Consider the following 26730-nt stretch of genomic DNA (forward strand, 5'->3'; position numbering starts at 1 on the left):
AGAAGTAACACCAGTGAGTAAATCCCTCAGATAGTGGAGTGAGCTGGCCTGTTATATCACAACAAAATGAATAAATGTTGATTCAGTATATTTAACCTAGGCTCTATATATGTTCTCTTTCAGGCAATTCTGCTGCCAGTGCACCACAGAGTGTCTCAGCTCAACAACCAGGTAAGACATGAAGGAATAAACCATTATCGGAGGTCATGTGCAAGTATTTTATAGTATCACACAAAACAATTAATTATTACCACTACAGAATCTAAAAATAAGTTAAGTATATTCATGTTCACTGATTGATACATGGGTTTCTCATAAAAGAAAATATTTTCAACAAGCATGTTTGCCATTATTGGATTTCAATTAATATTTCAAAAAATATTTATTACTAATATATTAAACTGGAAGATTGTTCCTTTCAATGCCTTTATAAATTCTTAAGAGTTTGGATTCACGTTTAAAGATGCAAGACATGAGTAATAATATAAGTCACAAGAAATGTTCAAATACCACTCCATATAACAATTCCAGCAGTCAAAGATGTGTCTCAAAACACACATAAGAACATCCTACAGAAAATGTGGAGATGAGCTTCAAAATTCTAAAGGAGATATTTGTAAACTTAAACCAAATCAACAGCAGTTTAATTTGAAATCAGGGTGCACATTCTAATTCAGAGATTGCAGAATCTCAGATTTTTTCCAAACAAATGAGGAACAAAGGTTTCAGAGGTCCTTAATCTATGTAGCAAGGATGTGGCAGACACTGTATATGATGCTAGGAATTGCAGGGGCATTTCTTCCAAAAACACTTTAAATATTTAACAGCAGGTTTTCCAAATCACTCTGTTCCTAGGATAGCATTTACATTTCAGAAAGTTGGACTAGTAATACACAAGTTTAAAATACAATATAGAAACACATATGCATATCTGTAGGAAATGTCATTGTGCTTACAGTGTCTTATGCAGTGCTAAATATTTTTTTTAAAAAGTACCAACAATAACTCAAAAAGTTATGAATGGCCTAAGTAAACCTCAAATACCAGTTAAAGAAGAAATATGTCTTATATAAAGTTTCCTGCATTCTTTCCCCCTCTAAGAATATAACAAATGAGCATTTTATTACCAGTCTAAGTACACTATATTTCCTTCCTAACTTGAAGTATTCCAGAAAGATTAAAAAAGTGAACCGCAGGCTAACACTAACTGGTCGTTGATGAAGGCTTACCGCCCATTCTGGAAATCAATAAATGAAATATATTCTCTGCTGCTCTTAATGACACTCTGGTAGCTGATAAGAGAACCAGTCCACCATTTCTTTCTGCTCCTTTCCATAAACATAAACATGAGAGATACCATCACTGGCATAAGATCATCGCTTTCACATCCTTTTCCAGACATATCAGTTTTAAGGCAGACTGTGCATTGTGATTGCCTTCTGTAAGCCAGCCCACCCTCTTCTAGTACTGTAGTGCTCATGTTTTCTCCTCCCCGTACCTAACCTTTTAAGCTCCTTCACTACCCAAGCTGCTATTCAAACTGCGATCATATCATTTTATTTAGGACTCTTTCCAGTATGTCAGCAGTAGAGCATATAGATAGTGGCAGTTACTTTAAAAATAGAACATTTTTCACTTGAACATCTCAGGAAAATATTCAAGTCATACCTGAGATATATGGATGAAGCCCCATCTTGCTAAATAAGACAGACTTAACACAGCTAACCATGACATTATAAACAGGATTCAGACAGAAGAGTTGATAACCGATATCTGAATACTATACAGAATATTTATTCCCCTAATTAAAAGTGATACTGCTTAAAAAATACATAATCAATGCCCTATATGTTCATTGAATTTGTGGATAAGGTTCTGGAAAATATAGTCAACCAGTAATTCTCCAAATATTTAATGGATGACAATAAACTTATGAAAATGCAATGTGGCTTCAGGACACACTGAAATATTTATGCAGCTATTAGTAAGTTTTTAAAGCGTGTTCTTAGTAAAACAAAAAACAGATCTTTGAATGGTTCCAATTTTCTACACTACTAAAATCTTTACATGTTAACTACATTTTGCATTCACATAGGGCATCGATCAGTATACCAAAATCATCATTCTTCTTCAATAAGTGGATTCAAACTGACTAACATTACAGGGACAATCAACACACAAACCAATAGCCTACATCTGAACTCTTAAAAATATATGAGTTGCAGTAGTAATTTTGTACCTGTTGACATAAGACAAAAATTATATAATTTATAAATGTATTCATGCTGTAGCTCTACTTAAGTTGATACTATCATAGTAGCCTGTGGCCAACTCCTTGCCAAGGTGCTAGTTCCCAAGCACAATTCTAAACCACAACTTTGAAAACTGGACTTACAGAATCATGGACTATTATTTACAATCCAGGTCAGGAGATGGTAAGAAAACTAGCCCAAATTCTCTATTTCCCCAAACCGCTTGATAAAGTGATAAACTGAAGGTCACATGATAAATAAAATTTCAACACATCAAACTGTGAAGCATTGAAAGTAATTTATCAAAAAATTTTAGACTTAGTTCGCTAGTCTTAATTTCAGACAACACATCTTCATAGGTTACAACCGACAGTGCCCAAACTAACATCAAAGCAAGTGGAAACCTTACTGGTTAAATGAAATATATTCTCATATTTCAGTTTTACACATCTTTCAAAATCTCAGATTAGCTCTGTAACACTTTACTACTACACATTTGTGTAGAGCAGGGGATATATTAGTTGCATCCATGTTTTCAGACAAATCAAACACTAGTTAATTACATCCATTCAAAAGACAGCCATCAGGTTAGCAACAAATAAAAACATTCAGGTTGTTTCACATGCATTTTTTAATCCATTCCTTCATTCATACATACTTTATCAGATTCAGACTCACAAGGAAAATAAGAGGGTGTTGCAGCATCCACTAAAATTACAGACAACCATCCTTGTACTTAGGGTGAACTTCAAGTGCCCATTTGCACAAACTGAAAATAATAACAAGTGTATTAATTAAATAATTTAGATGCTCATTATTAAATGTGACAATATGTGTCAGAGTCATAGAAGGAAAGTCAAGGGCAAGAAAATAAAGGCACACAGATAAAGGGTAAAATGCAAATTTTGTACAGAAGTAACACCATTGAGTAAAGCCCTCAGATTGTGCAATAAGATGGCTTATTATATTATAACAAAATAAATAAATGAATACTGTTTCAGTTTGTATAACCTAGGCTCTCTGTATGTTCACTTTTAGGCAATTCTGCAACCAGCACATCACAGAATGCCTCAGAACAACAATCAGGTAAGATGTGAAGGTACAAATATAAAATGAGGTCATGTGCAAATATTCTTATGGTATCACAGAAACAATTAATCATTACCACCACAGAATCTGAAAACAGGTTCAATTCATTCCTCTAATTTATAGGTACAAGTTACAGGCTAATCCAGCATACACTAAAAAGACAGACAACCATTCTCAGACTGCATGATGATCTTTGTGATCCCAATATGTACAAACTGAATACAGTCATAAACAATAATACTTGAAATTAAATGCTAATCACTGCAACTTAGTATATCTCTTTGAGGTTCAGATGGACAGTAAAGCTCTAAAAAAAAAAAAAAAAAAACAGATAAAGGTTAAAATGCAGAATGTGCACAGAAGTAACACCAGTGAGTAAATCCCTTAGATAGTGGAGTGAGCTGGCCTCTTATATCACAATAAAATGAATAAATGTTGGTTCAGTATATTTAACCTAGGCTCTATAAATGTTCTCTTTCAGGCAATTCTGATTCCAGTGCACCACAGAGTGTCTCAGCTCAACAACCAGGTAAGACATGAAGGAATAAAGCATTATCTGAGGTCATGTGCAAGTATTTTATAGTATCACACAAAACAATTAATTATTACCACTACAGAATCTAAAAATAAGTTAAGTATATTCATGTTCACTGATTGATACATGGGTTTCTCATAAAAGAAAATATTTTCAACAAGCATGTTTGCCATTATTGGATTTCAATTAATATTTCAAAAAATATTTATTACTAATATATTAAACTGGAAGATTGTTCCTTTCAATGCCTTTATAAATTCTTAAGAGTTTGGATTCATGTTTAAAGATGCAAGACATGAGTAATAATATAACTCACAAGGAATGTTCAAATACCACTCCATATAACAATTCCAGCAGTCCAAGATGTGTCTCAAAACACACATAAGAACATCCTACAGAAAATGTGGAGATGAACATCAAAATTCTAAAGGTGATCATTGTAAACTTAAAACAAATCAACAGCAGTTTAATTTGAAATCAGGGTGCACATTCTAATTCAGAGACTGCAGAATCTCAGATTTTTTCCAAACAAATGAGGAACAAAGGTTAATCTATGTAGCAAGGATGTGGCAGACGCTGTATATGATGCTAGGATTTGCAGGGGACTTTCTTCCAAAAACACTTTAAATATTTAACAGCAGGTTTTCCAAATCACTCTGTTCCTAGGATAGCATTTACATTTCAGAAAGTTGGACTAGTAATACACAAGTTTAAAGTACAATATAGAAACACATATGCATATCTGTAGGAAATGTCATTGTGCTTACAGTGTCTTATGCCGTGCTAAATATTCTTTTAAAAAGTATCAACAGTAACTCAAAAAGTTATGAATGGCCTAAGTGAACCTCAAATACCAGTTAAAGAAGAAATATTTCTTACATAAAGTTTCCTGCATTCTTTCCCCCTCTATGAATAGAACAATTCAGCATTTTATTACCAGTCTAAGTTCACTATATTTCCTTCCTAACTTGAAGTATTCCAGAAAGATTAAAAAAATGAACCGCAGGCTAACACTAACTGGTCGTTGATGAAGGCTTACCGCCCACTCTGGAATTCAATGAATGAAATATATTCTCTGCTGCTCTTAATGACACTCTGGTAGCTGATAAGAGAACCAGTCCACCGTTTCTTTCTGCTCCTTTCCATAAACATAAACATGAGAGATACCATCATTGGCATAAGATCATCACTTTCACATCCTTTTCCAGACATATCAGTTTTAAGGCAGACTGTGCATTGTGATTGCCTTCCTGTAAGCCAGCCCACCCTCTTCTAGTACTGTAGTGCCCACGTTTTCTCCTCCCCCTACCTAACCTTTTAAGCTCCTTCACTACCCAAGCTGCTATTCAAACTGTGATCATCTCATTTTATTTAGGACTCTTTCCAGTATGTCAGCAGTAGAGCATATAGATAGTGGCAGTTACTCTAAAAATAGAACATTTTTCACTTGAACATCTCAGGAAAATATTCAAGTCATACCTCAGATATATGGATGAAGCCCCATCTTGCTAAATAAGACAGACTTAACACAGCTAACCATGACATTATAAACAGGATTCAGACAGAGGAGTTGATAACCGATATCTGAATACTGTACAGAATATTTATTCCCCTAATTAAAAGTGATACTGCTTCAAAGAACATAATCAATGCCCTATATGTTCATTGAATCTGTGGTTAAGGTTCTGGAAAATATAGTCAACCAGTAATTCTCCAAGTATTTAATGGATGACAATGAACTTATGAAAATGCAATGTGGCTTTGGTACACACCAAAACAGTCATGAAGCTTTTAGTAAGTTTTTAAAGCATGTTCTTAGTCAAACAAAAAACAGATCTTTAAATGGTTCCATTTTTCTACACTACTAAAATCTTTACACGTTAACAACATTTTGCGTTTACATAAGGCATTCATCAGTACACCAAAGGCATCATTCATGTTCAATAAGTGGATTCAAGCTGATTAACATTACAGGGACAATCAACACACAAATCAATGACCTACATCTTAACTCTTAAAAATATATGAGTTGCAGTGGTAAATTTGTAACTGTTGACATAAGACAAAAATTATAAAATTTATAAATGCATTCATGCTTTAGCTCTACTTAAGTTGATACTATCATAGCAGCCCAAGGCCAGCTCCTTGCCAAGATGCTAGTTCCCAAGCACCAGTCTAGACCACAACTTTGAAAACTGGACTTACAGAATCATGGACTATTATTTACAATCCAGGTCAGGAGATGGTAGGAAAACTAGCCCAAATTCTCTATTTCCCCAAAACTGCTTGATGAAGTGATAAACTGAAGGTCACATGATAAAATTTCAACACATCAAACTGTGAAGCATTGAAAGTAATTTATTAAAAAATTATAGACTTAGTTCGCTAGTCTAATTTTCAGACAACACATCTTTATGGGTTACAACCGACAGTGCTCAAAGTAATATCAAAGCAGCTGGAAACCTTACTTGTTAAATGGAATCTATTCTCATATTTCAGTTTTACCCAGTTTTAAAAATCTCAGATTAGCTCTGTAACACTTTACTACTACAGATGTTTGTAGAGCAGGGGATATACCAGTTACATCCATGTTTTTAGACAAATCAAACACTAGTTAGTTACATCCAATCAAAAGAGAGCCATCAGGTTAGCAACAAACAAAAACATTCAGGTTGTTTCACATGCATTTTTTAATTCATTCCTTCATTCATACATACTTTATCAGATTTAGACTCACAAGGAAAATAAGAGGGAGTTGCAGCATCCACTAAAATTACAGACAACCATACTTGTACTTAGGGTGAACTTCAAGTTCCCATATGCACAAACTGAAAATAACAACTAGTGTATTAATTAAATCATTTAGATGCTCTTTATTAAATGTAACAATATGTGTCAGAGTCATAGAAGGAAAGTCAAGGGCAAGAAAATAAAGGCACACAGATAAAAGGTAAAATGCAAATTTTGTACAAAAGTAATACCATTGAGTAAAGCCCTCAGATTGTGCAATAAGATGGCTTATTATATTATAACAAAATAAATAAATGAATCCTGTTTCAGTTTGTATAAACTAGGCTCTCTGTATGTTCACTTTTAGGCAAATCTGCAACCAGTACATCACAGAATGCCTCAGAACAACAATCAGGTAAGATGTGAAGGTACAAATATAAAATGAGGTCATGTGCAAATATTCTTATGGTATCACACAAACAATTAATCATTACCACCACAGAATCTGAAAACAGGTTCAATTCATTCCTCTAATTTATAGGTATACATTACAGACTATTCCAGCATATACTAAAAAGACAGACAAACGTTCTTAGACTGCATGATGATCTTTGTGATCCCAATATGTACAAACTGAATACAGAGTCATAAACAATAATACTTGAAATTAAATGCTAATCACTGCAACTTATTATATCTCTTTGAGGTTCAGAAGGACAGCAAAGCTCTAAAAAAAAAAAAAAAAAAAAAACAGATAAAGAGTAAAATGCAGAATGTGCACAGAAGTAACACCAGTGAGTAAATCCCTCAGATAGTGGAGTGAGCTGGCCTCTTATATCACAATAAAATGAATAAATGTTGATTCAGTATATTTAACCTAGGCTCTATATATGTTCTCTTTCAGGCAATTCTGCTGCCAGTGCACCACAGAGTGTCTCAGCTCAACAACCAGGTAAGACATGAAGGAATAAAGTATAATCTGAAGTCATGCGCAAGTATTTTATGGCATCACACAAAACAATTAATTATTACCACTACAGAATCTAAAAACAAGTTAAATATATTCATGTTCACTGATTGATACATGGGTTTCTCATAAAAGAAAATATTTTCAACAAGCATGTTTGCCATTATTGGATTTCAATTAATATTTCAAAAAATATTTATTACTAATATATTAAACTGGAAGATTGTTCCTTTCAATGCCTTTATACATTCTTAAGAGTTTGGATTCATGTTTAAAGATGCAAGACATGAGTAATAATATAACTCACAAGGAATGTTCAAATACCACTCCATATAACAATTCCAGTAGTCCAAGATGTGCCTCAAAACACACATAAGAACATCGTACAGAAAATGTGGAGATGAACATCAAAATTCTAAAGGTGATCATTGTAAACTTAAAACAAATCAACAGCAGTTTAATTTGAAATCAGGGTGCACATTCTAATTCAGAGATTGCAGAATCTCAGATTTTTTCCAAACAAATGATGAAGAAAGGTTTCAGAGGTCCTTAATCTATGTAGCAAGGATGTGGCAGACACTGTATATGATGCTAGGAATTGCAGGGGACTTTCTTCCAAAAACACTTTAAATATTTAACTGCAGGTTTTCCAATTCACTTTGTTCCTAGGACAGCATTTACATTTCAGAAAGTTGGACTAGTAATACACAAGTTTTAAGTACAATATGGAAACACATATGTATATCTGCAGGAAATGTCATTGTGCTTAGAGTGTCTTATGCAGTGATAAATATTTTTTTTAAAAAGTAGATTTAGATTTTTTAAAAAGTATCAAGAGTTACTCAAAAAGTAATGACTAGCCTAAGTGAACCTCAAATACCAGTTACAGAAGAAATATGTCTTACATAAAGTTTCCTGCATTCTTTCCTCCTCTAAGAATTGAACCATTGAACATTTTATTACCAGACTAAGTACACTATATTTCCTTCCTAACTTGAAGTATTCCAGAAAGATTATAAAAGTGAACCACAGGCTAACACTACCTTGTCATTACGGAAGACTTACTGCCCACTCTGGAATTCCATGAATGAAATACATTCTCTGCTTTCCAAGATGGATGTTGTCTAGGTTGCACCCTGTTTCACAGCGCTCCTAACACGCTTGAAAATACCGCCAAATTCAAACGCTCTTTTAGCCAGATTTTGCTTCAGGAGTTTAATAAGAAGGTACAGCGGGCCTTAATACTGTGTCCCGACTGTTTTTCTATCAAAAATACCTCAAAGTTATAAATTAATCCGTCTCAAATCTTTTGTGGCCTTCGAGACTTGTGCCACGTGCATATAAGGGGCCCTCATCCCTGTCAACTATCCTGCTGCCACATTCATATTCTGGGTATGGCTGGCAACTCTGACAGCATGGAGACTCAAACAACAAAGGCCAAGTTTTCCTCATTGCTCTCACCAGAAAAAGACTCCGGTTCAAAAAGATTAAGAACAGCCAAACAAGGTACCGATAATACCAAAGTAAATGGCAAAGAGAAAAGTGACACAAATTTTCATCTTGAAGATTTAAAGTTGGCATTACAACCCATTCAAAATGCCATACAAAGCTTTTCAGAGCAACTCACTGACTTTGGCAAATCACTCAGGCAGACTACTGAAAGAATTGACATACTTGAAAACAAAAGTCAAGCTAATGAAATAATATTAGAGTCAATAAATAAAGACTTACGTGCCAAAGACACCATTATCATTGAGATGCAAACTAAAATACTTGATTTAGAAGTGAGAAGTCACAGAAATAACATAATAATAAGAGGCTTACCAGAAACCTATGAAAGCCAAAACCTACTGTTAACTACAAAACAAATATTCTTGGCATTGTTGAATAATGACAGAAATACAGAGAGCCTAATTGTAGAGAGAGCACATAGAGCTTTGTGCGCCCGTCAGGATGCTACTACGCCAAGGCTTATTTACACAAAAATATTAAATTTCCAGGATACTCAAAAAATATTAGAAGCAGCCAGAAATCAGAAGCAATTTGTATGGAACAAACACAAGCTTACCTTCTCACAAGATTTACCCCCTCAAATTAAATTGAACAGACAAAAACTGACTCCATACTGTGCAGACTTAATCAAGAGGGGTATTAAATTCCAGATGCGCTACCCAAACACATTATCCTTTATACACAAAGATAAGAGGCACTCAGCATCTAATCCACAAGAAGCCAAAGCTATATTTCAAAACTTATTCAATGAATTGCCTGCTACTGCCTCTGGCTAATGGAAACGCATCTAACATGAAGCTTAAATATTAATTCTATAACTAATCTACACAATATATTCTCTATACATAAGACTGAACCTAATCAGAATATAAAGGAAAAAGAATGAGGCTATATACAAATTCTTGATCTTTCTATTCATTTTTATTTTTTATTCCTCATTCATTGACTTTCTTATATTGCGCAGCAGCCATCAGCTGTTTAATGCAATGGGAACCTTCATTTCATTCAACCAGCAAACTCGAAGTATGAATGGGGAACACCACCGGATCTTCATTTCAGTTCTATTATAGCAGTTCTTTTCTTTACATCGTCACTAGCTTGGCATGTATTAGCACAAACTTCTTATGTTTACAGATTCCAAACTTCTCTGTGAACTCTCGATGGATCACTTATTTCGCAAGTACGCTGCCCCACTCTGAACAGAGGATAAAACCTAAGATATAAGCACTGCGATGGTATGGCAAACTGTTCAACTCTCTATATGGTCCTAAAGTCTTCCACTTACAGGTGCTGGGCATGCGCATACCCATAATATCACTGGTTAGCTTGAACAGTCACATGCTCGCCAAGAGATGGATATGATAGCTGCAGTAGAGCTCCACACTCCATCAATTTTCACCCTTTTTATAAAAAAAAAGGGGTATATTTTACAAAAATCATTTATACTATTTATATTGTCAGATAGAGATATATGTGTTTCTTTCGATTTCTCTAATTTATCTAGGAAGCAAGAGATCTAATAATACCCTGCTTGGTGCGAAGATGTTTAACAGTGGAAAACTGTCTTAGATGTATAGTAGATCTGGATGTCTACAGCCCAAAAATACATGGTTGAAAATTCATGGTAATTGCTTAAAATGTATGTGTCTCTATCCTAAATGTCATATCTCCCTCATATGCATTCTCTGAAGGGGACGATGATAAGTTAACTGTAACTTTATGAATACGCACATGTTTGATATGATTCTCTTGACTACTTGAATTTTATATTTTGATTTAATTCCTGATGACTAATATTTACTACACATCTGTAGACCGTTAATCACATCTTTAGCTCGGATTAATTACATTCTCAATATTCTGCAGGATATACTGAGCTTTTCTACAGAACTTTTAGTGTATTGCTGTCCCCAGAATCTGAGAGAAATAACTATGTTATATCGCTGATAGGAAATGCGTTATGTTAAAGATGGAATATTTTTTCTTTATTATACATAGTAGAATATGTGTTATCTTTTTCATATGTATTAGGAAAATCAGTAACAATAAGTCTGATTAAGTGGGGAGGCAACCTATGAATATTACCTAGGTAAAGGGTTGATACTCAATAGATTCAGGTGAAAGATAATATGCTGAATCGCAATCATCTCTCAGTATATTAATATATGTGTTCCTCTCTCTGTGTAAATATTATATCTTCTCACAGGTAACGTCCCACTTTGTACGTACATGCTTATAAAATATATTACCAAATAATTGAGAGGACATCAGACTTCAATAACCTCGGTTATAGTCTAGTGACAGAATTATGTTAAATGTCGGCTATATAATAATCTACTTTTGAAAGTTATGGCCTCGTTTAAATGGTAAAATTAAGCAAGCCTAATCGAGGTCAATGTGCTACTACACATTCTGTCAGATTAATGGCTGGCTTGTAGTTAGGTTTGACAAGTAAAATTTGAAGGGACGATTAAGTATTGTCAAAATGCATATGCCTCCTACTGTTAGACACCATGCCCTTTATAACTCTAGCATGCTTGATATAACATGGCTTAGTTGTACATCTTAGAGCTTAATAGTCACTTCTTAGTATATCTACACACTTTCTGGCTAGATGCACAAAATATTTAACTGCTATTGTATAATCAGATTAATTTGGAGTATGTGAACTAAGGGGATTATAGGATGGCGGGCATTTTGCCTTTCATGGCTTTGTATATATGTATAGTTTTTCAAACTGTAATAATAGTCCTTTTCAGGACTTATTGTAGGATTACATTAGATGTCTTGATTGTATGGGCAACCAAGATTACTAACTTCTCACATCTATGTCTTTGCATTTCCTTCATAGATAGGGCAGGGTGGGTAGGCACCGGGGTTGTTGTGAGGGAATGTTTGGAGACAATGATAGCAGCTCTTCTGAAAATCAACAGCATACATAACATTAGCCGCACTGGGACCAAGCTCTCTAACCCCCTTAGTATGCCAATAATACAAACTACTTATCTCTCTCTTCACAAATTTTCAAACATTTATGATAAAGCCCCTAAATATTGATTCATGGAATGTGAGAGGGCTACATAACAAAGCTAAGAAAACATTGCTATTCCATTTAATATTTAAGTCCCAAGCCAATATATGCTTCCTACAAGAGACACATCTACTTAGAGATGAATGGTACAAAGAAAAGACCAAGAAGTGGGTTAAAAAAATAATAGCGGCAGGAGACAGCTCCAACTCAAGGGGGTGGCCATTATAATAAAACAAAACTTCCAAGGAGTTATTATAGATGAGAAATATGACACAAATGGAAGATGGTGCTACTTTATTACTAATATACAAAACATTGACAGACCAGTCTTAGTTCTTAACCTTTATGGTCCCTGCAACCATCAACATATTTTTATTCTTCAGATATACAATATTCTTTCGTCATTCAAGGACCATTATATCATTGTGGGTGGGGACTGGAATGCTATTCTTAATCCTGATATAGATCGCACCAGTAGATTGCCCTTTTATAATTACCAAGCTTCCATGGCCCTTGAAGATCTAATGATTGATCTTGATCTTATGGATCCGATATCATTAGCAAAATACTCAAACCGAAAGGATATATACACATATTATTCAAAATGCTATAAAGCATGGTCAAGATTAGACTTCTTCCTTATATCTGATCCTCTTTCGCACCTGATAGTTGACTTTGCTCTAGAGCCCAGATTTCTCTCGGACCACTCAAGAATATCATTAAGACTTAATCTTGCTTCTAAATCATCATACAAGTCCACACACAACATGTGGTCATTGAAAAACAATCTTCTCTCTAACAAAGAGGTCCATAAATTAATCACTGAAATAATACAGGAAATGTGCAATAATCTGGACACAACAGATATCCCCTACGATATACAATGGGCCGCTTGTAAAGCAAGCCTAAGGGGCTTATTAATCAATAAAGCCTCCTATCTTAAAAAGCAATATAGTAATAAAGACTCTTTCTTAAAACTAAGGATCCAGACCCTTGAAAACCAACATAGACAAAGCCCAAATCCTTCTTATTATAAACAAATTCTGTATGCTCAAAAAGCACTACTACTCTTACACCAACACAATCTTTCTATCCTAGAACAAAGACATCTAGCTACTTACTCTGAATGGGCTCAAGTGCCCTCTAAAGTATTAGCTAGAATAATTAAAAATAACTATACCCTTCCTAGGATATCACCTATACAATACAAGAATAAGATGTATAATACTGATGGGGAAATTATGCAACTCTTCACTTCATTATATACAAGCTTTACTCCAAAGAAACTGATCCTATGATAAAACAACATATAGATAGCTATATAAATTCTATTAAACTTCCTACACTGAACGAAGAACAACAGAACATGATCTCTGCTCCGTTAAGCCTCCAAGAGATTTCTGAGTCCATTGATAGACTCAAACCTAGTAAATCACCAGGCCCAGATGGCTTTACAGCTGAATTTTTCAAAACCCTCAAGCAAGTGATTGCACCTTTCCTTCTTAAAGTCTATAACTACATAAAAATAAATGATATATCAGATCTACATTGGAACATCTCAAAAACCATACTAATCCTGAAAAACAATAAAGATAGAACTGATCCTCATAATTATAGACCCATCTCCTTAATTAATATAGACATTAAAATTTTAGCCTCTCTTCTAGCTAACAGATTGAAAAAAGTCTTACCATCAATAATTTCTCCAGATCAAGCAGGCTTTATGTCCCACAGACATGCATGGGACAATACTTTAACACTGGACTTTCTTATACAATTTACCAAATCAGATAACAATCCATACTATGCACTGACTCTTGATGCATCGAAAGCTTTTAATAGAGTGAACTGGGAGTTTCTTTTCCAAACCATGGTCTGCTTTAATATACCCATCACATTTATAGATTTGATTAAAACCCTATACAAAGACTCTTCCACCCTCCTTTATATTAACAAAATTACATCCAATCCCATAAAGATCACAAATGGCACTAGACAGGGATGTCCATTATCCCATTTTCTCTTTAATATATACATAGAACCACTATTATTATGTATAGTGCAAAACTCTTTTCATAAGATACCCAAAATCTTGAACACCAAAATTCTCCTGTCGGTTTTCGCTGATGATTTAGTGCTATACTTTCAAACACCAAATACAGACCTTACAAAATTAGTAAATGCCATAGATAGATTCTCACAGGCCTCGGATTACCAGATCAACTCCCATAAAACACACATCTTTCCTTTAAATCCCCTTGCTCATAAACCATACCTATTCCCTGACTCTGCTTTTCAAATTACTAACAGTATTAAGTATCTAGGGATTCATATTGAACATAATGGTCTCTCTACATTTCAAAATAACCTGACAAAAATATGGTCATCAATATTGCTTGATTTAAGTAGATGGGAAAAACTAAACTTATCACTTCTATCCAAAGCAGCGATAATTAAAATTAATATTCTCCCTAAGTTTCTTTCCAAGTCAATGCCACAGATCAGATTATCCCTAAATTCTTCTTCTCTAAAGTTAACAAAGAACTAGCTAAATTTCTATGGTTTCCTAAATCAGTCAGAATTTCGTATTCCAAACTATCAACCCCTAAAAGTAAAGGTGGACTAAGTCTACCAAACTTCCATCTTTACTATTCAATTATTTCGGCTAATAAACTGCTATCTATCTCTAAACTAAATGCTAGCAACTATAACCAATACCCTATCTGGACCAAAATCTGGCATCAACATATTCTAATCAAGAATATTAACCCAGCTGCCCTTCCGTTTCTATCCATGGAAGTCATTGATACCTTTAAAATCTCTAAATACTTAAAACAGAAAATTATGTCATTTCAGGAGATACTAAAACTAGTTAACCTTGACAAAATCTCTCTATTATTACAGCCTCTCCACTTAAATCCCAATATTAAGCTAAATAGCTCACAAATTAATTTGTCAAGTTTCCCTATAATAAAAAACTTTAACATTTGGGACCTTTTGAAACACAAGGATGAAACCTCAACTAACCTACACAAGATTTATCAAATTAATGGTAAATACATTTCTATCCTATGTCAACTACGAGAACTAGTCAATGCACAATACGCCCATATTAAGCCAAGCAAGCAAGATCTTTCCAATTTGGACACGGTGATCCAAGCCTTATCACTCCCTGAGAAAATGTTATCCAAATCATATAATCTATTAAATGAAATAACACATCATTCAGACTGCCTCTTTTCTAACTATTGGAGTAAACACAACTCTCAAATATCTGTAAACCAGAAGATCTCTGCTATCAAGAGCACTCTGAAATACTCCCCCTTCAAGAAACTTTTTTATACTCAACTAATGATAAATAATAATGTGTACCACACTCCCTCTAAACTAAATAAATTCGATGCTAGGAAACCTTCTTCATGCACTTGCTGCTCTTCCCCCAACGCTGACCTCCTACACATTTTATGGTCTTGCTACCATTCACATAAACTTTGGACTTCACTGAAAGTGCGCTTACAGAAAATGGGGTATCATAAATCTACTTTATCCTGGGAATTAGCAATTCTACACATACCTGTGACATATCTTTCCAAACTGGATACACATGTGATAATCTATATATGCTCGCTTATAAAACTCTATATTACTAAAAACTGGCTGGATCGCACTAAATTAAATTGGAACAACTTCAAATCTTTGGCCCTATCATACATTTCTGCACAAAAAAACATTAGTGAAAACTCCCAAAAAATTGGCTCTTAACAACAAAGTTTTAGAAAATGTCTTATATATAATAAATTGTGAACAATAGCTTGACATCCCTTAACTTGCATACATATATTACAATACCACTTATATACATCTTCTCTTCATATATACATTAATATATAATATGTTGAGCTGCACGGTTGCCTTTGTATATATTGTATATAGTTGTATTAGATTATACTGTATATGAGTTGGCTAAATGCATTTTGTATACGCTATGTAACCTCAGCTAACTCCTAATATCTTATAATCTTATGTTCATTGTTCTTGTTGTTGCTGTCATATCTTATCATTCAATAATTCAATAAAAAGTTTTTTGAAAAAAAAAGAAATACATTCTCTGCTGCTCTTAATGACACTCTGGTAGCTGATAGGAGGACCAGTCCACCCTTTCTTTCTGCTCCTTTCCATGAACATAAACATAAACATGAGATATACCATCATTGGCATAAGATCATCACTTTCACATGCTTTTCCAGACATATCAGTTTTAAGGCAGACTGTGCATTGTGATTGCCTTCTGTAAGCCAGCCCACCCTCTTCTAGTACTGTAGTGCCCATGTTTTCAACTTCCCCTACCTAAACCTTTTAGCTCCTTCAGTATCCAAGCTGCTATTCAAACTGAGAACATCTCATTTTATTTAGGACTCTTTCCCGGATGTCATCAGTAGAACATACAGATAGGGGAAGTTACTCTAAAAATAGTACATTTTTCACTTGAACATCTCAGGAAAATATTCAAGTCATGCCTTAGATATATGGATGAAGCCCCATCTTGTTAAATAAAACAGACTTAACACAGCTAACCATGACCACTATAAACAGGATTCAGACAGAGGAATTGATAGCCAAAAAATATATAATCACTGCCCTATATGCTCATTGAATCTGCGCTTTAGGTTCTGGAAAAGATAGGCAACAAGTAATTCTGCAACTATTTAATGAATGACAATAAATTTATGAAAATGCATCCTGGCTTTGGGGCACACCAAAATATTCATGCATCTATTAGTAAGTTTTTAAAGCATGTTATTAGTAAAATAAAAAACAGATCCTTGAATGGTTCCATTTTTCTACACTACTAAAATCTTTACGTTAACTACATTTTGCATTCACAAAGGGCATCCATCAGTACACCAAAGGCATCATTCTTCTTCAGTAAGTGGATTCAAGCTGACTAACATTACAGGGACAATCAACACACAAACCAATGGCCTACATCTGAACTCTTAAAAATATATGAGTTGCGGTAGTAAATTTGCACCTGTTGACATGAGACAAATATTATATAATTTATAAATGTATTCATGCTGTAGCTCTACTTAAGTTGATACTATCATAGCAGCCCGAGGCCAACTCCTTGCCAAGATGCTAGTTCCCAAGCACCAATCTAGACCACAACTTTGAAAACTGGACTTACAGAATTATGGACTATTATTTACAATCCAGTGCAGGAGATGGTAAGAAAACTGGCTCAACTTCTCAATTTCCCCAAATCTGCTTGATGAAGTGATAAACTGAAGATCCCATGACAAACAAAATTTCAACACATCAAACTGTGAAGCATTGAAAGTAATTTATTAAAATAATTATAGGCTTAGTTCGCTAGTCTAATTTTCAGACAACACATCTTTATGGGTTACAACCGACAGTGCTCAAACTAACATCAAAGCAGCAGGAAACCTTACTTGTTGAATGAAATATATTCTCATATTTCAGTTTTACCCAGTTTTCAGAATTGTCAGATTAGCTCTGTAACACTTTACTGCTACAGAAGTTTGTAGAGCAGTGGGTATATCAGTTACATCCATGTTTTTAGGCAAATCAAACACTAGTTAATTACATGCTATCATAATGCAACCATCAGGTTAGCAACAAAATAAAAACATTCCGGTTGTTTCACATGCTTCTTTCATTCATTCCTTCATTCACACATACTCTACCACACTATTTATTCTTTAAAACTAAATGACTCCCCTCATCAAAACAAATCCCAAACTTAAAATCCAAATTTTTGTATCCTCTCCCTCAACCTAACTCTTTACTGTCTATCCTACAACACTCCTCCTTTCAGGGGATATACACCCCAACCCTGGTCCTAATAACTAACTCTTATCTTCCAACTCCTCCACTCCATCTGCTAGCACTACTACTTCTTCCCCCCACACCTCTAGCAATTCCACTCTCACTAGTACCTCCCCTTCCACTCTCATGTCTACACACAGAACCAAAAGACTAAAGTTCTTCTCCCTTAACATCCAGAGCATCTGCAACAAAGTGCCTGAACTCCACACGCTCATTCAACACTATACCCCCACATCTTAACTCTCTCTGAAATTTGGCTAAAACCCCACATCCTCAACTCAAGAGATCTGCCCTCCCCACCAGTTTCAATTTCTACAGACTGGATAGACCTAGCAAAAAGGGAGGTGGTGTCTCCATTCACTTTTCTGACTCTCTCAATATCTTACCCCTTACTATTACCACTCCCACCTTCCACCCTGCAGAGCTACTCATAGTAACCTGTCATCTCAACAACTACCAAAAAATGGCCATAGCCTCAATATATATCCCACCAGGGAATAATATCACCATCCTTGAAGACATCTTATCTTGGTGTTTTCTTCACATCCCCTTTGAAACTATCATACTTGGGGATGTAAATATAGACTGGAACTCAGTTAACTCTACTACACCGTCTCATAGTCTCAACCTGCATGGTTTTACTCAGGTTGTATCCTCCTCCACCCGCCTTGGCAAAAAACCACTCCAATTCTATCCCAGACTGGATTCTCGTAAATTCTCATAATTTGTACCACCAGCCAGATATACTATCGGACTCCATCAGTGACCACTTACCTATCCACATTATTAGGTACTCACCCAATCTCACTAGTACTCACCTCTTAAAATACATCCGCAACCAAAGAAATTTCAATACCACTTCCTTCAACAAAATTCTCTCATAGGTTCATAGATTAGTACTAAGCTAATTGCTCTTGCGAACCATTTTAAGCCTAGCCAATTGTCCCTTGTGAGACTCAAACTCAGCAACTTGTGTTTGCAAGGCAAACACCTTAACCATTAGGCCACCCACCTCAAATATTAACAGGATCTGCCTATACTCTCTACCTTTAAATGATGCAGTTAGCTACTTCAACCAGACATTCCTAAACATACTCAATTCTCTGCCCCCATCAGGAAAATAAAAGTCAAAGCTAAACATGCCTTCTGGCTATCCAAAGAAACCTTCCACCTTATGCATAAAAGAGATGCCACTTGGAAGCAATATCAGAAAAGCAAATCTCCTGCCCTCCTACAATCTTACACGGAATGTAGAAACCTTACAAAAAAAAGAGTCAACCAGGACAAAAGAAAATTTTACCTATCTGACCAATCTCTGCAGACTACTAACCCCCAGAAGTTCTGGTCAACCATAAAAACTTTTCTTAACCCTGGCTCACCCACAACCCCCAAACCTTTTACCAATCAATCTCCCTCAGATACTGCCATCCATTTAAATCACTACTTCATTGATACAATTTCTAAACTAGTACCTAACACATCTAATAACCCCAACCCCACCTCTAATTCCACTTCCAGTTCTGTTACTTCAGTTACCACAACCATACCTTCTTCACAACCCCAGTCTGACTCCTCTAACATCTCTGACCCCTTCTTGCTCAAACCTGTATCTGTTAGTTATATTAAAACTCGCCTCAGTATACACAAACCTTGTTCCACCGCCCCTGCTAACCTACCTCCTCAAGTCTTAAGACTTGCTGCTAACTCTGTAGCCCTTCCTGTCTCCATTCTAATCAACTGCTGAATCCAAGAATCCACTCTATTTGGAAGGAATGCTACACTATCCCACTACATAAAGGAGGTAACTCCACAGAACCATCGAACTTCCATCCCATTGCTATTCTTTCTCCCCTCTCCAAAATTCTAGAAAAGTGTATCCATTCTCAACTGCTTTCCCTCCTTACTCAAAACAATCTTTTAACCAACACCCAGCATGGTTTCAGGCCCAAACACAGTACTAATACTGCACTCTTATCCTTCTCCCATACTGTAGCTGAGGCCAGAAACAATAATAAACTTGTGTCCTGCCTTTTCTTATATCTCTCAAAGGCTTTTGATACTGTCTCTCACAACCTTCTATTTCATAAACTTTCTCAGCCGAACATTTCTATCCCCACTCTAAATTGGTTCTTGTTACCTGTCCAGTCACCTACAAGCAGTTAAATGGCAAAATTCCTTCTCCCCTTTCTGCCAGTTCAGACCGGTGTTCCTCAAGGTTCAATTCTCAGCCCCCTCCTTTTCAACCTCTTCACCAATGACCTACACAGTACCAGCAACCTCTTCTTTATCATACAGTATATAGATGATTCAACTCTGATCTCATTTCTGACTCTATCAATAACCTCCACCATACTACCCTATCTTCATTTCACTCTATTGAGAAGTGGCTCTCCAACAATCAACTTATCCTGAACCCCTCTAAAACTAAGCTCTTACTATTTCTACCTAAAACTCTAGCTGACCACAAATCCACCTTTCTCATATCCTCTCTAAACGGCACCATCATAACACCAGACTTACGCACTAAACTACTAGGTGCCATCATAGACGACCAGCTCAAACCAGAACTCCACATACTTCATTCTATAAAGAAAACACACCAAAAAACAAGGCAATTCTATACAGAAACAGCAAATTCATGACCCCCAACTCAAAACTACTGCTAGCCCTATCCTATCTCCTCCCCGCCCTCCTCTATGGCTCTCCTCTATTTTCCAATTTACAAAATAACCTGCTGGCAAAACTAGACAAAACCTATAACAAAATTGCTAGATTTGTCAGCAGCAGCCCCTATAAATCCCATCACTGCTCCGCTCTCATAAAACTAAATTGGCTTGACTTCCCACACCATCTGACCAAATGTCAGCTGATGCAAGCTTTCAGAATACTTAATTCAAACTCTGTCTGTCCATCTCTGTCCAACCTGATCTCCTGGTATACTCCTCCCCTAATCCCAGCATAGCTCTGATAAACTCTTACTTCTTATTCTTTCAGCTTTTCCTGGTTAGTGGTTGCAACAGTGGAGCTCCGGTCCACTAATGATTGGCAGTAGATTTGTACGGTGCCGAGGTGCCAGCTCAATGCCCAACCATCAACAAAGGCACGCCCATTTCACACATGTCTTTTGAATGCCACTCGACAGCAGGGAGGACATGTAGACTCCACACAGAAGGCACTCCACCCTAGAATTGAAATGGAGGACCTCTTGCTGTGAGGCGACAACAGTACCACTGCATCACCATGATAAACTCTTACTACAAGTCTATAAACTCAACAAGAACATAGGTAAAATACTCTATAAACACTCCATCTCCCTTACCTGGAACAATCTTCCACTACATATTAGAAGTCATACCTCCCTTCCTAACTTCAAACATGACCTGGTAGTGTACCTCCATAACAACCCCACATGTACCTGTTACATCCTACTTAACCCCCCCCCTCCACATACCCACTTCACCACTAAGTCTGATCTTTAAGACCTTTTTCCTCTTCTATAACTTACTTTATCCAACTGCTCTTCTTTCTGTACCCTCCCTATAGATCACTACATCCCTTCTCTACTACTATCTTCTTTTCCATCATTCCCCCTTCTGACCTACAGCCCCTTGTGTAGTCACCCCTCTCTACTTTTTACTCACACTCTAATTTCCCTCAAATCTGAAGCCCCTTGCACTTACACAATTCCTCTTCTAGCCACTAATCTAATTATACCTTGTTTCTTTTCATTATATTACCTACAACCATAACTTCCCCTCCTGCTTACCTGCTGGATTTATTGTTGTTGTTTCTCCTGTTACAACCTATTACTACACGTTTTGTATATATAGTTATGTACTATTCCATTGAGTACATTATGTTTTTCTTATCCATTGTATTCATATGATTGTTTTTGCTCTGTAATATTGTTAATTTGTCTCTATTCGTATGTATTTGTATGTATGTTTGGGGCTTTTCCCCTCGGGTCTCCACTGAAAACAGGTAAATTCTTACCTAGCTGGACCAACCAGGTTAACAAATGTGAAATAAATAAATAAATAAATAAATCATATTCAGACTCACAAGGAAAGTAAGAGGGTGTTGCAGCATCCACTAAAATTACAGACAACCATACTTGTACTGCAGGGTGAACTTCAAGTGCCCATATGCACAAACTGAAAATAACAACAAGTGTATTAATTAAATAATTTAGATGCTCATTATTAAATGTAACAATATGTGTCACAGTCATAGAAGGAAAGTCAAGGGCAAGAAAATAAAGGCACACAGATAAAGGGTAAAATGCAAATTTTGTACAGAAGTAACACCATTGAGTAAAGCCCTCAGATTGTGCAATAAGATGGCTTATTATATTATAACAAAATAAATATTTTATTTTATTTATTTATTTTATTTTACATTTGTTGACCGGGCTAGTCTAGCTGGAGATATTTCCATTTTCAGTAGATGCCCGGGGACAAAAGCTCCACACAAATACAAAAACAGAAACATACTAGTACAAACAAAAAAACAAAACAGAACAAAACTGCAGTAAAAAACAATGACAAAAAAGTACCTAGTCAAAAAATTACAAAAAGAATTACAATTCATGGATAAAAGGATAGATGTAGTAGCATCTAATGCTGGGTAACAAATCAGAGTACACAATGACTTAGAAAGTTAACAGATGATTTAAACTTGGTAATAGAGGAGAACAAGAGACAGTTGTGTAAGAGAGGAGAAATAGATGCAATAAGGAAAAGAGTAGGTAAAATATAAAGAAAACAGACCTGAGGTATTTAAGCAATACATTGAGCATAAATTTGGTATAGAGATAGATTAAGCAAGCAGACTGGCTAATTAAAAGAGAGGAAAAAGTAGAGGCAGATAAAACAGAGTATAGGTAAGATTGTTAGTCAGGTTTACTACAGGAACAAAGCCAGTGACTTTGGAAGTAATGTTTGATTTTTTGTTTGAAGAGAGGCAATGATGTGATCAGTGTTATATCACTAGGTAACAGATTCCATCTTCTACCTACTGTATTAGCGAATAGAGAGTCGCCAGCTGAGTTATTGGACTTTATTAAACTGGCCATGAGTTTACTAGAAGAGCGAAGGGAGTTAAGATTATTATAAGGGATTAACAGTTTTGAGAGTATAGGGGTGTTATCAGGTTGGTGCAGTATTTTGTGGGCAGTAGTGAGTTGGGGAATTACTAGATGGTTTTGGAATTCCAGCCAGCCTAGTAGTTTCAAGTTAAGACAGTGGTGAGTTCTGAAGGGGTTACCAGTGGCGAAACGGGCAATGTTGTTATAGCAAGTTGCCAGTTTGTTAAGGTTAACTTTCTTAACGTTGGTAAAAATAGGTGAGGCATATAGGAGAGTTGATATTAGATGGGAGTGGGCAATCCTGGCTCTGGTTGATGCAGTTAGAAAAGGTTTAATTCGATATAAGGATCCTATTTTTCTGTTGACTATTTTAATGGTGTTGTTAATATGTTGATCAAAAGAAGAGATTATTGTCGATGGTTATTCCTAACAGTTTTGTCGTAGGGTCAGGTGAGACGATAGTGGCATTATTTGAAGAGATGGTGAAGTTTAAGGGGGAGGTCCGAGTGGTAGGGGTGAAGAGGAGAAGTTTAGTTTTTTTGGCATTCAGTAGGAGGTAACGTCTAGAGAACCATGTTTCTACTGTGTTGAAGATATTTTGAGTAAGTGAAATAAGTTCAGTAGTGGATGATGCTGAAAAAATAAGGGTGGAGTCATCTGCGTATTGAATGCAGGTTGCTTGAGGGATTACTGAATGAAGATCATTAATGAAGAGGGAGAAAAGAATTGGTCCAAGAATGGAGCCCTGAGGAACACCGATGGTAATGGGCAATAGTGAAGAAATTTGGTTTTCCCATAGAACTGCTTGTTGTCTATTGCTAAGATAAGATCTAAACCATTTAGTGGATAGGTTATCAAAAGAGAGAGATTCAAGAATGTTAATTAAAAAGGAGTGGTTGACCATGTCGAAAGCTTTAGAGAGGTCGATGAAGAGAGCAGAAGAGAGAAGGTTGTTGTTGCGGTTCCTGTTGATGGTGTCTACAAAGGATAGGAGAGCAGTGGTAGTACTGTGATGAGGTCTAAAGCCATGTTGACAGTTTGCTATTATGTCTGTAGAGAGAGATATTGTACAAGTTGCTGGTGAATACATTTCTCCATAATCGTTGCTAAAGGTGAAAGCAGAGCAATTGGTCTATAGTTAGAGTAGTCAATAGAGTTCCCAGCTTTATGTAGTGGGATAATGTGGGATAAATAAATGAATACTGTTTCAGTTTGTATAACCTAGGCTCCCTGTATGTTCACTTTTAGGCAATTCTATAACCAGTACATCACAGAATGCCTCAGAACAACAATCAGGTAAGATGTGAAGGTACAAATATAAAATGAGGTCATCTGCAAATATTCTTATGGTATCACACAAACAATTAATCATTACCACCACAGAATCTGAAAACAGGTTCAATTCATTCCTCTAATTTATAGGTACAAGTTACAGGCTAATCCAGCATACACTAAAAAGACAGACAACCGTTCTCAGACTGCATGATGATCTTTGTGATCCCAATATGTACAAACTGAATACAGAGTCATAAACAATAATAATTGAAATTAAATGCTAATCACTGCACCTTAATATATCTCTTTGAGGTTCAGAAGGACAGCAAAGCTCTAAAAAAATAAATAAAAAAACAGATAAAGGGTAAAATGCAGAATGTGCACAGAAGTAACACCAGTGAATAAATCCCTCAGATAGTGGAGTGAGCTGGCCTCTTATATCACAATAAAATGAATAAATGTTGATTCAGTATATTTAACCTAGGCTCTATATATGTTCTCTTTCAGGCAATTCTGATGCCAATGCACCACAGAGTGTCTCAGCTCAACAGCCAGGTAAGACATGAAGGAATAAAGCATTATCTGAGGTCATGTGGAAGTATTTTATAGTATCACACAAAACAATTAATTATTACCACTACAGAATCTAAAAATAAGTTAAGTATATTCATGTTCACTGATTGATACATGGGTTTCTCATAAAAGAAAATATTTTCAACAAGCATGTTTGCCATTATTGGATTTCAATTAATATTTCAAAAAATATTTATTACTAATATATTAAACTGGAAGATTGTTCCTTTCAATGCCTTTATAAATTCTTAAGAGTTTGGATTCACGTTTAAAGATACAAGACATGAGTAATAATATAACTCACAAGGAATGTTCAAATACCACTCCATACAACAATTCCAGCAGTCAAAGATGTGTCTCAAAACACACATAAGAACATCCTACAGAAAATGTGGAGATGAGCTTCAAAATTCTAAAGGAGATCATTGTAAACTTAAAACAAATCAACAGCAGTTTAATTTGAAATCAGGGTGCACATTCTAATTCAGAGATTGCAGAATCTCAGATTCTTTCCAAAAACTGAGGAACAAAGGTTTGAGAGGACCTTAATCTATGTAGCAAGGATGTGGCAGACACTGTATATGATGCTAGGAATTGCAGGGGCATTTCTTCCAAAAACACTTTAAATATTTAACACCAGGTTTTCCAAATCACTCTGTTCCTAGGATAGCATTTACATTTCAGAAAGTTGGACTAGTAATACACAAGTTTAAAGTACAATATAGAAACACATATGCATATCTGTAGGAAATGTCATTGTGCTTACAGTGTCTTATGCAGTGCTAAATATTTTTTAAAAAGTATCAACAGTAACTCAAAAAATTATGAATGGCCTAAGTGAACCTCAAATACCAGTTAAAGAAGAAATATAACTTACATAAAGTTTCCTACATTCTTTCCCCCTCTAAGAATATAACAATTGAGCATTTTATTATCATTCTAACTACACTATATTTCCTTCCTAACTTGAAGTATTCCAGAAAGATTAAAAAAGTGAACCGCAGGCTAACACAAACTGGTCATTGATGAAGGCTTACCGCCCACTCTGGAAATCAATAAATGGAATATATTCTCTGCTGCTCTTAATGACACTCTGGTAGCTGATAAGAGAACCAGTCCACCGTTTCTTTCTGCTCCTTTCCATAAACATAAACATGAGAGATACCATCATTGGCATAAGATCATCACTTTCACATCCTTTTCCAGATATATCAGTTTTCAGGCAGACTGTGCATTGGGATTGCCTTCTGTAAGCCAGCCCACCCTCTTCTAGTACTGTAGTGCTCACGTTTTCTCCTCCCCCTACCTAACCTTTTAAGCTCCTTCACTACCCAAGCTGCTATTCAAACTGCGATCATCTCATTTTATTTAGGACTCTTTCCAGTATGTCAGCAGTAGAGCATATAGATAGTGGCAGTTACTCTAAAAATAGAACATTTTCACTTGAACATCTCAGGAAAATATTCAAGTCATACCTCAGATATATGGATGAAGCCCCATCTTGCTAAATAAGACAGACTTAACACAGCTAACCATGACATCATAAACAGGATTCAGACAGAAGAGTTGATAACCGATATCTGAATACTGTACAGAATATTTATTCCCCTAATTAAAAATGATACTGCTTAAAAAATACATAATCAATGCCCTATATGTTCATTGAATTTGTGGATAAGGTTCTGGAAAATATAGTCAACCAGTAATTCTCCAAATATTTAATGGATGACAATAAACTTATGAAAATGCAATGTGGCTTCAGGACACACCAAAATATTCATGCAGCTATTAGTAAATTTTTAAAGCGTGTTCTTAGTAAAACAAAAA

General features: G+C 35.6%; 1 protein-coding gene across 1 annotated transcript in view; it reads left to right on the plus strand.

Annotated features, from left to right (window-relative positions):
- Nucleotides 1-26730, plus strand: part of LOC122797837 (putative GPI-anchored protein pfl2) — a 192060-nt gene that overhangs the window by 159768 nt on the left and 5562 nt on the right. Inside the window, exons 10-16 of the mRNA XM_044066358.1 lie at nucleotides 124-171; nucleotides 3291-3338; nucleotides 3823-3870; nucleotides 6974-7021; nucleotides 7511-7558; nucleotides 24304-24351; nucleotides 24838-24885. Of these exons, the coding sequence (XP_043922293.1) occupies nucleotides 124-171; nucleotides 3291-3338; nucleotides 3823-3870; nucleotides 6974-7021; nucleotides 7511-7558; nucleotides 24304-24351; nucleotides 24838-24885 (336 nt within the window). The remainder of the gene's footprint in view (nucleotides 1-123; nucleotides 172-3290; nucleotides 3339-3822; nucleotides 3871-6973; nucleotides 7022-7510; nucleotides 7559-24303; nucleotides 24352-24837; nucleotides 24886-26730) is intronic.

This window comes from Protopterus annectens, chromosome 3.part1 (assembly GCF_019279795.1).
Source record: "Protopterus annectens isolate FY-2018-M chromosome 3.part1, PAN1.0, whole genome shotgun sequence".
NCBI lineage: Eukaryota > Metazoa > Chordata > Ceratodontiformes > Protopteridae > Protopterus > Protopterus annectens.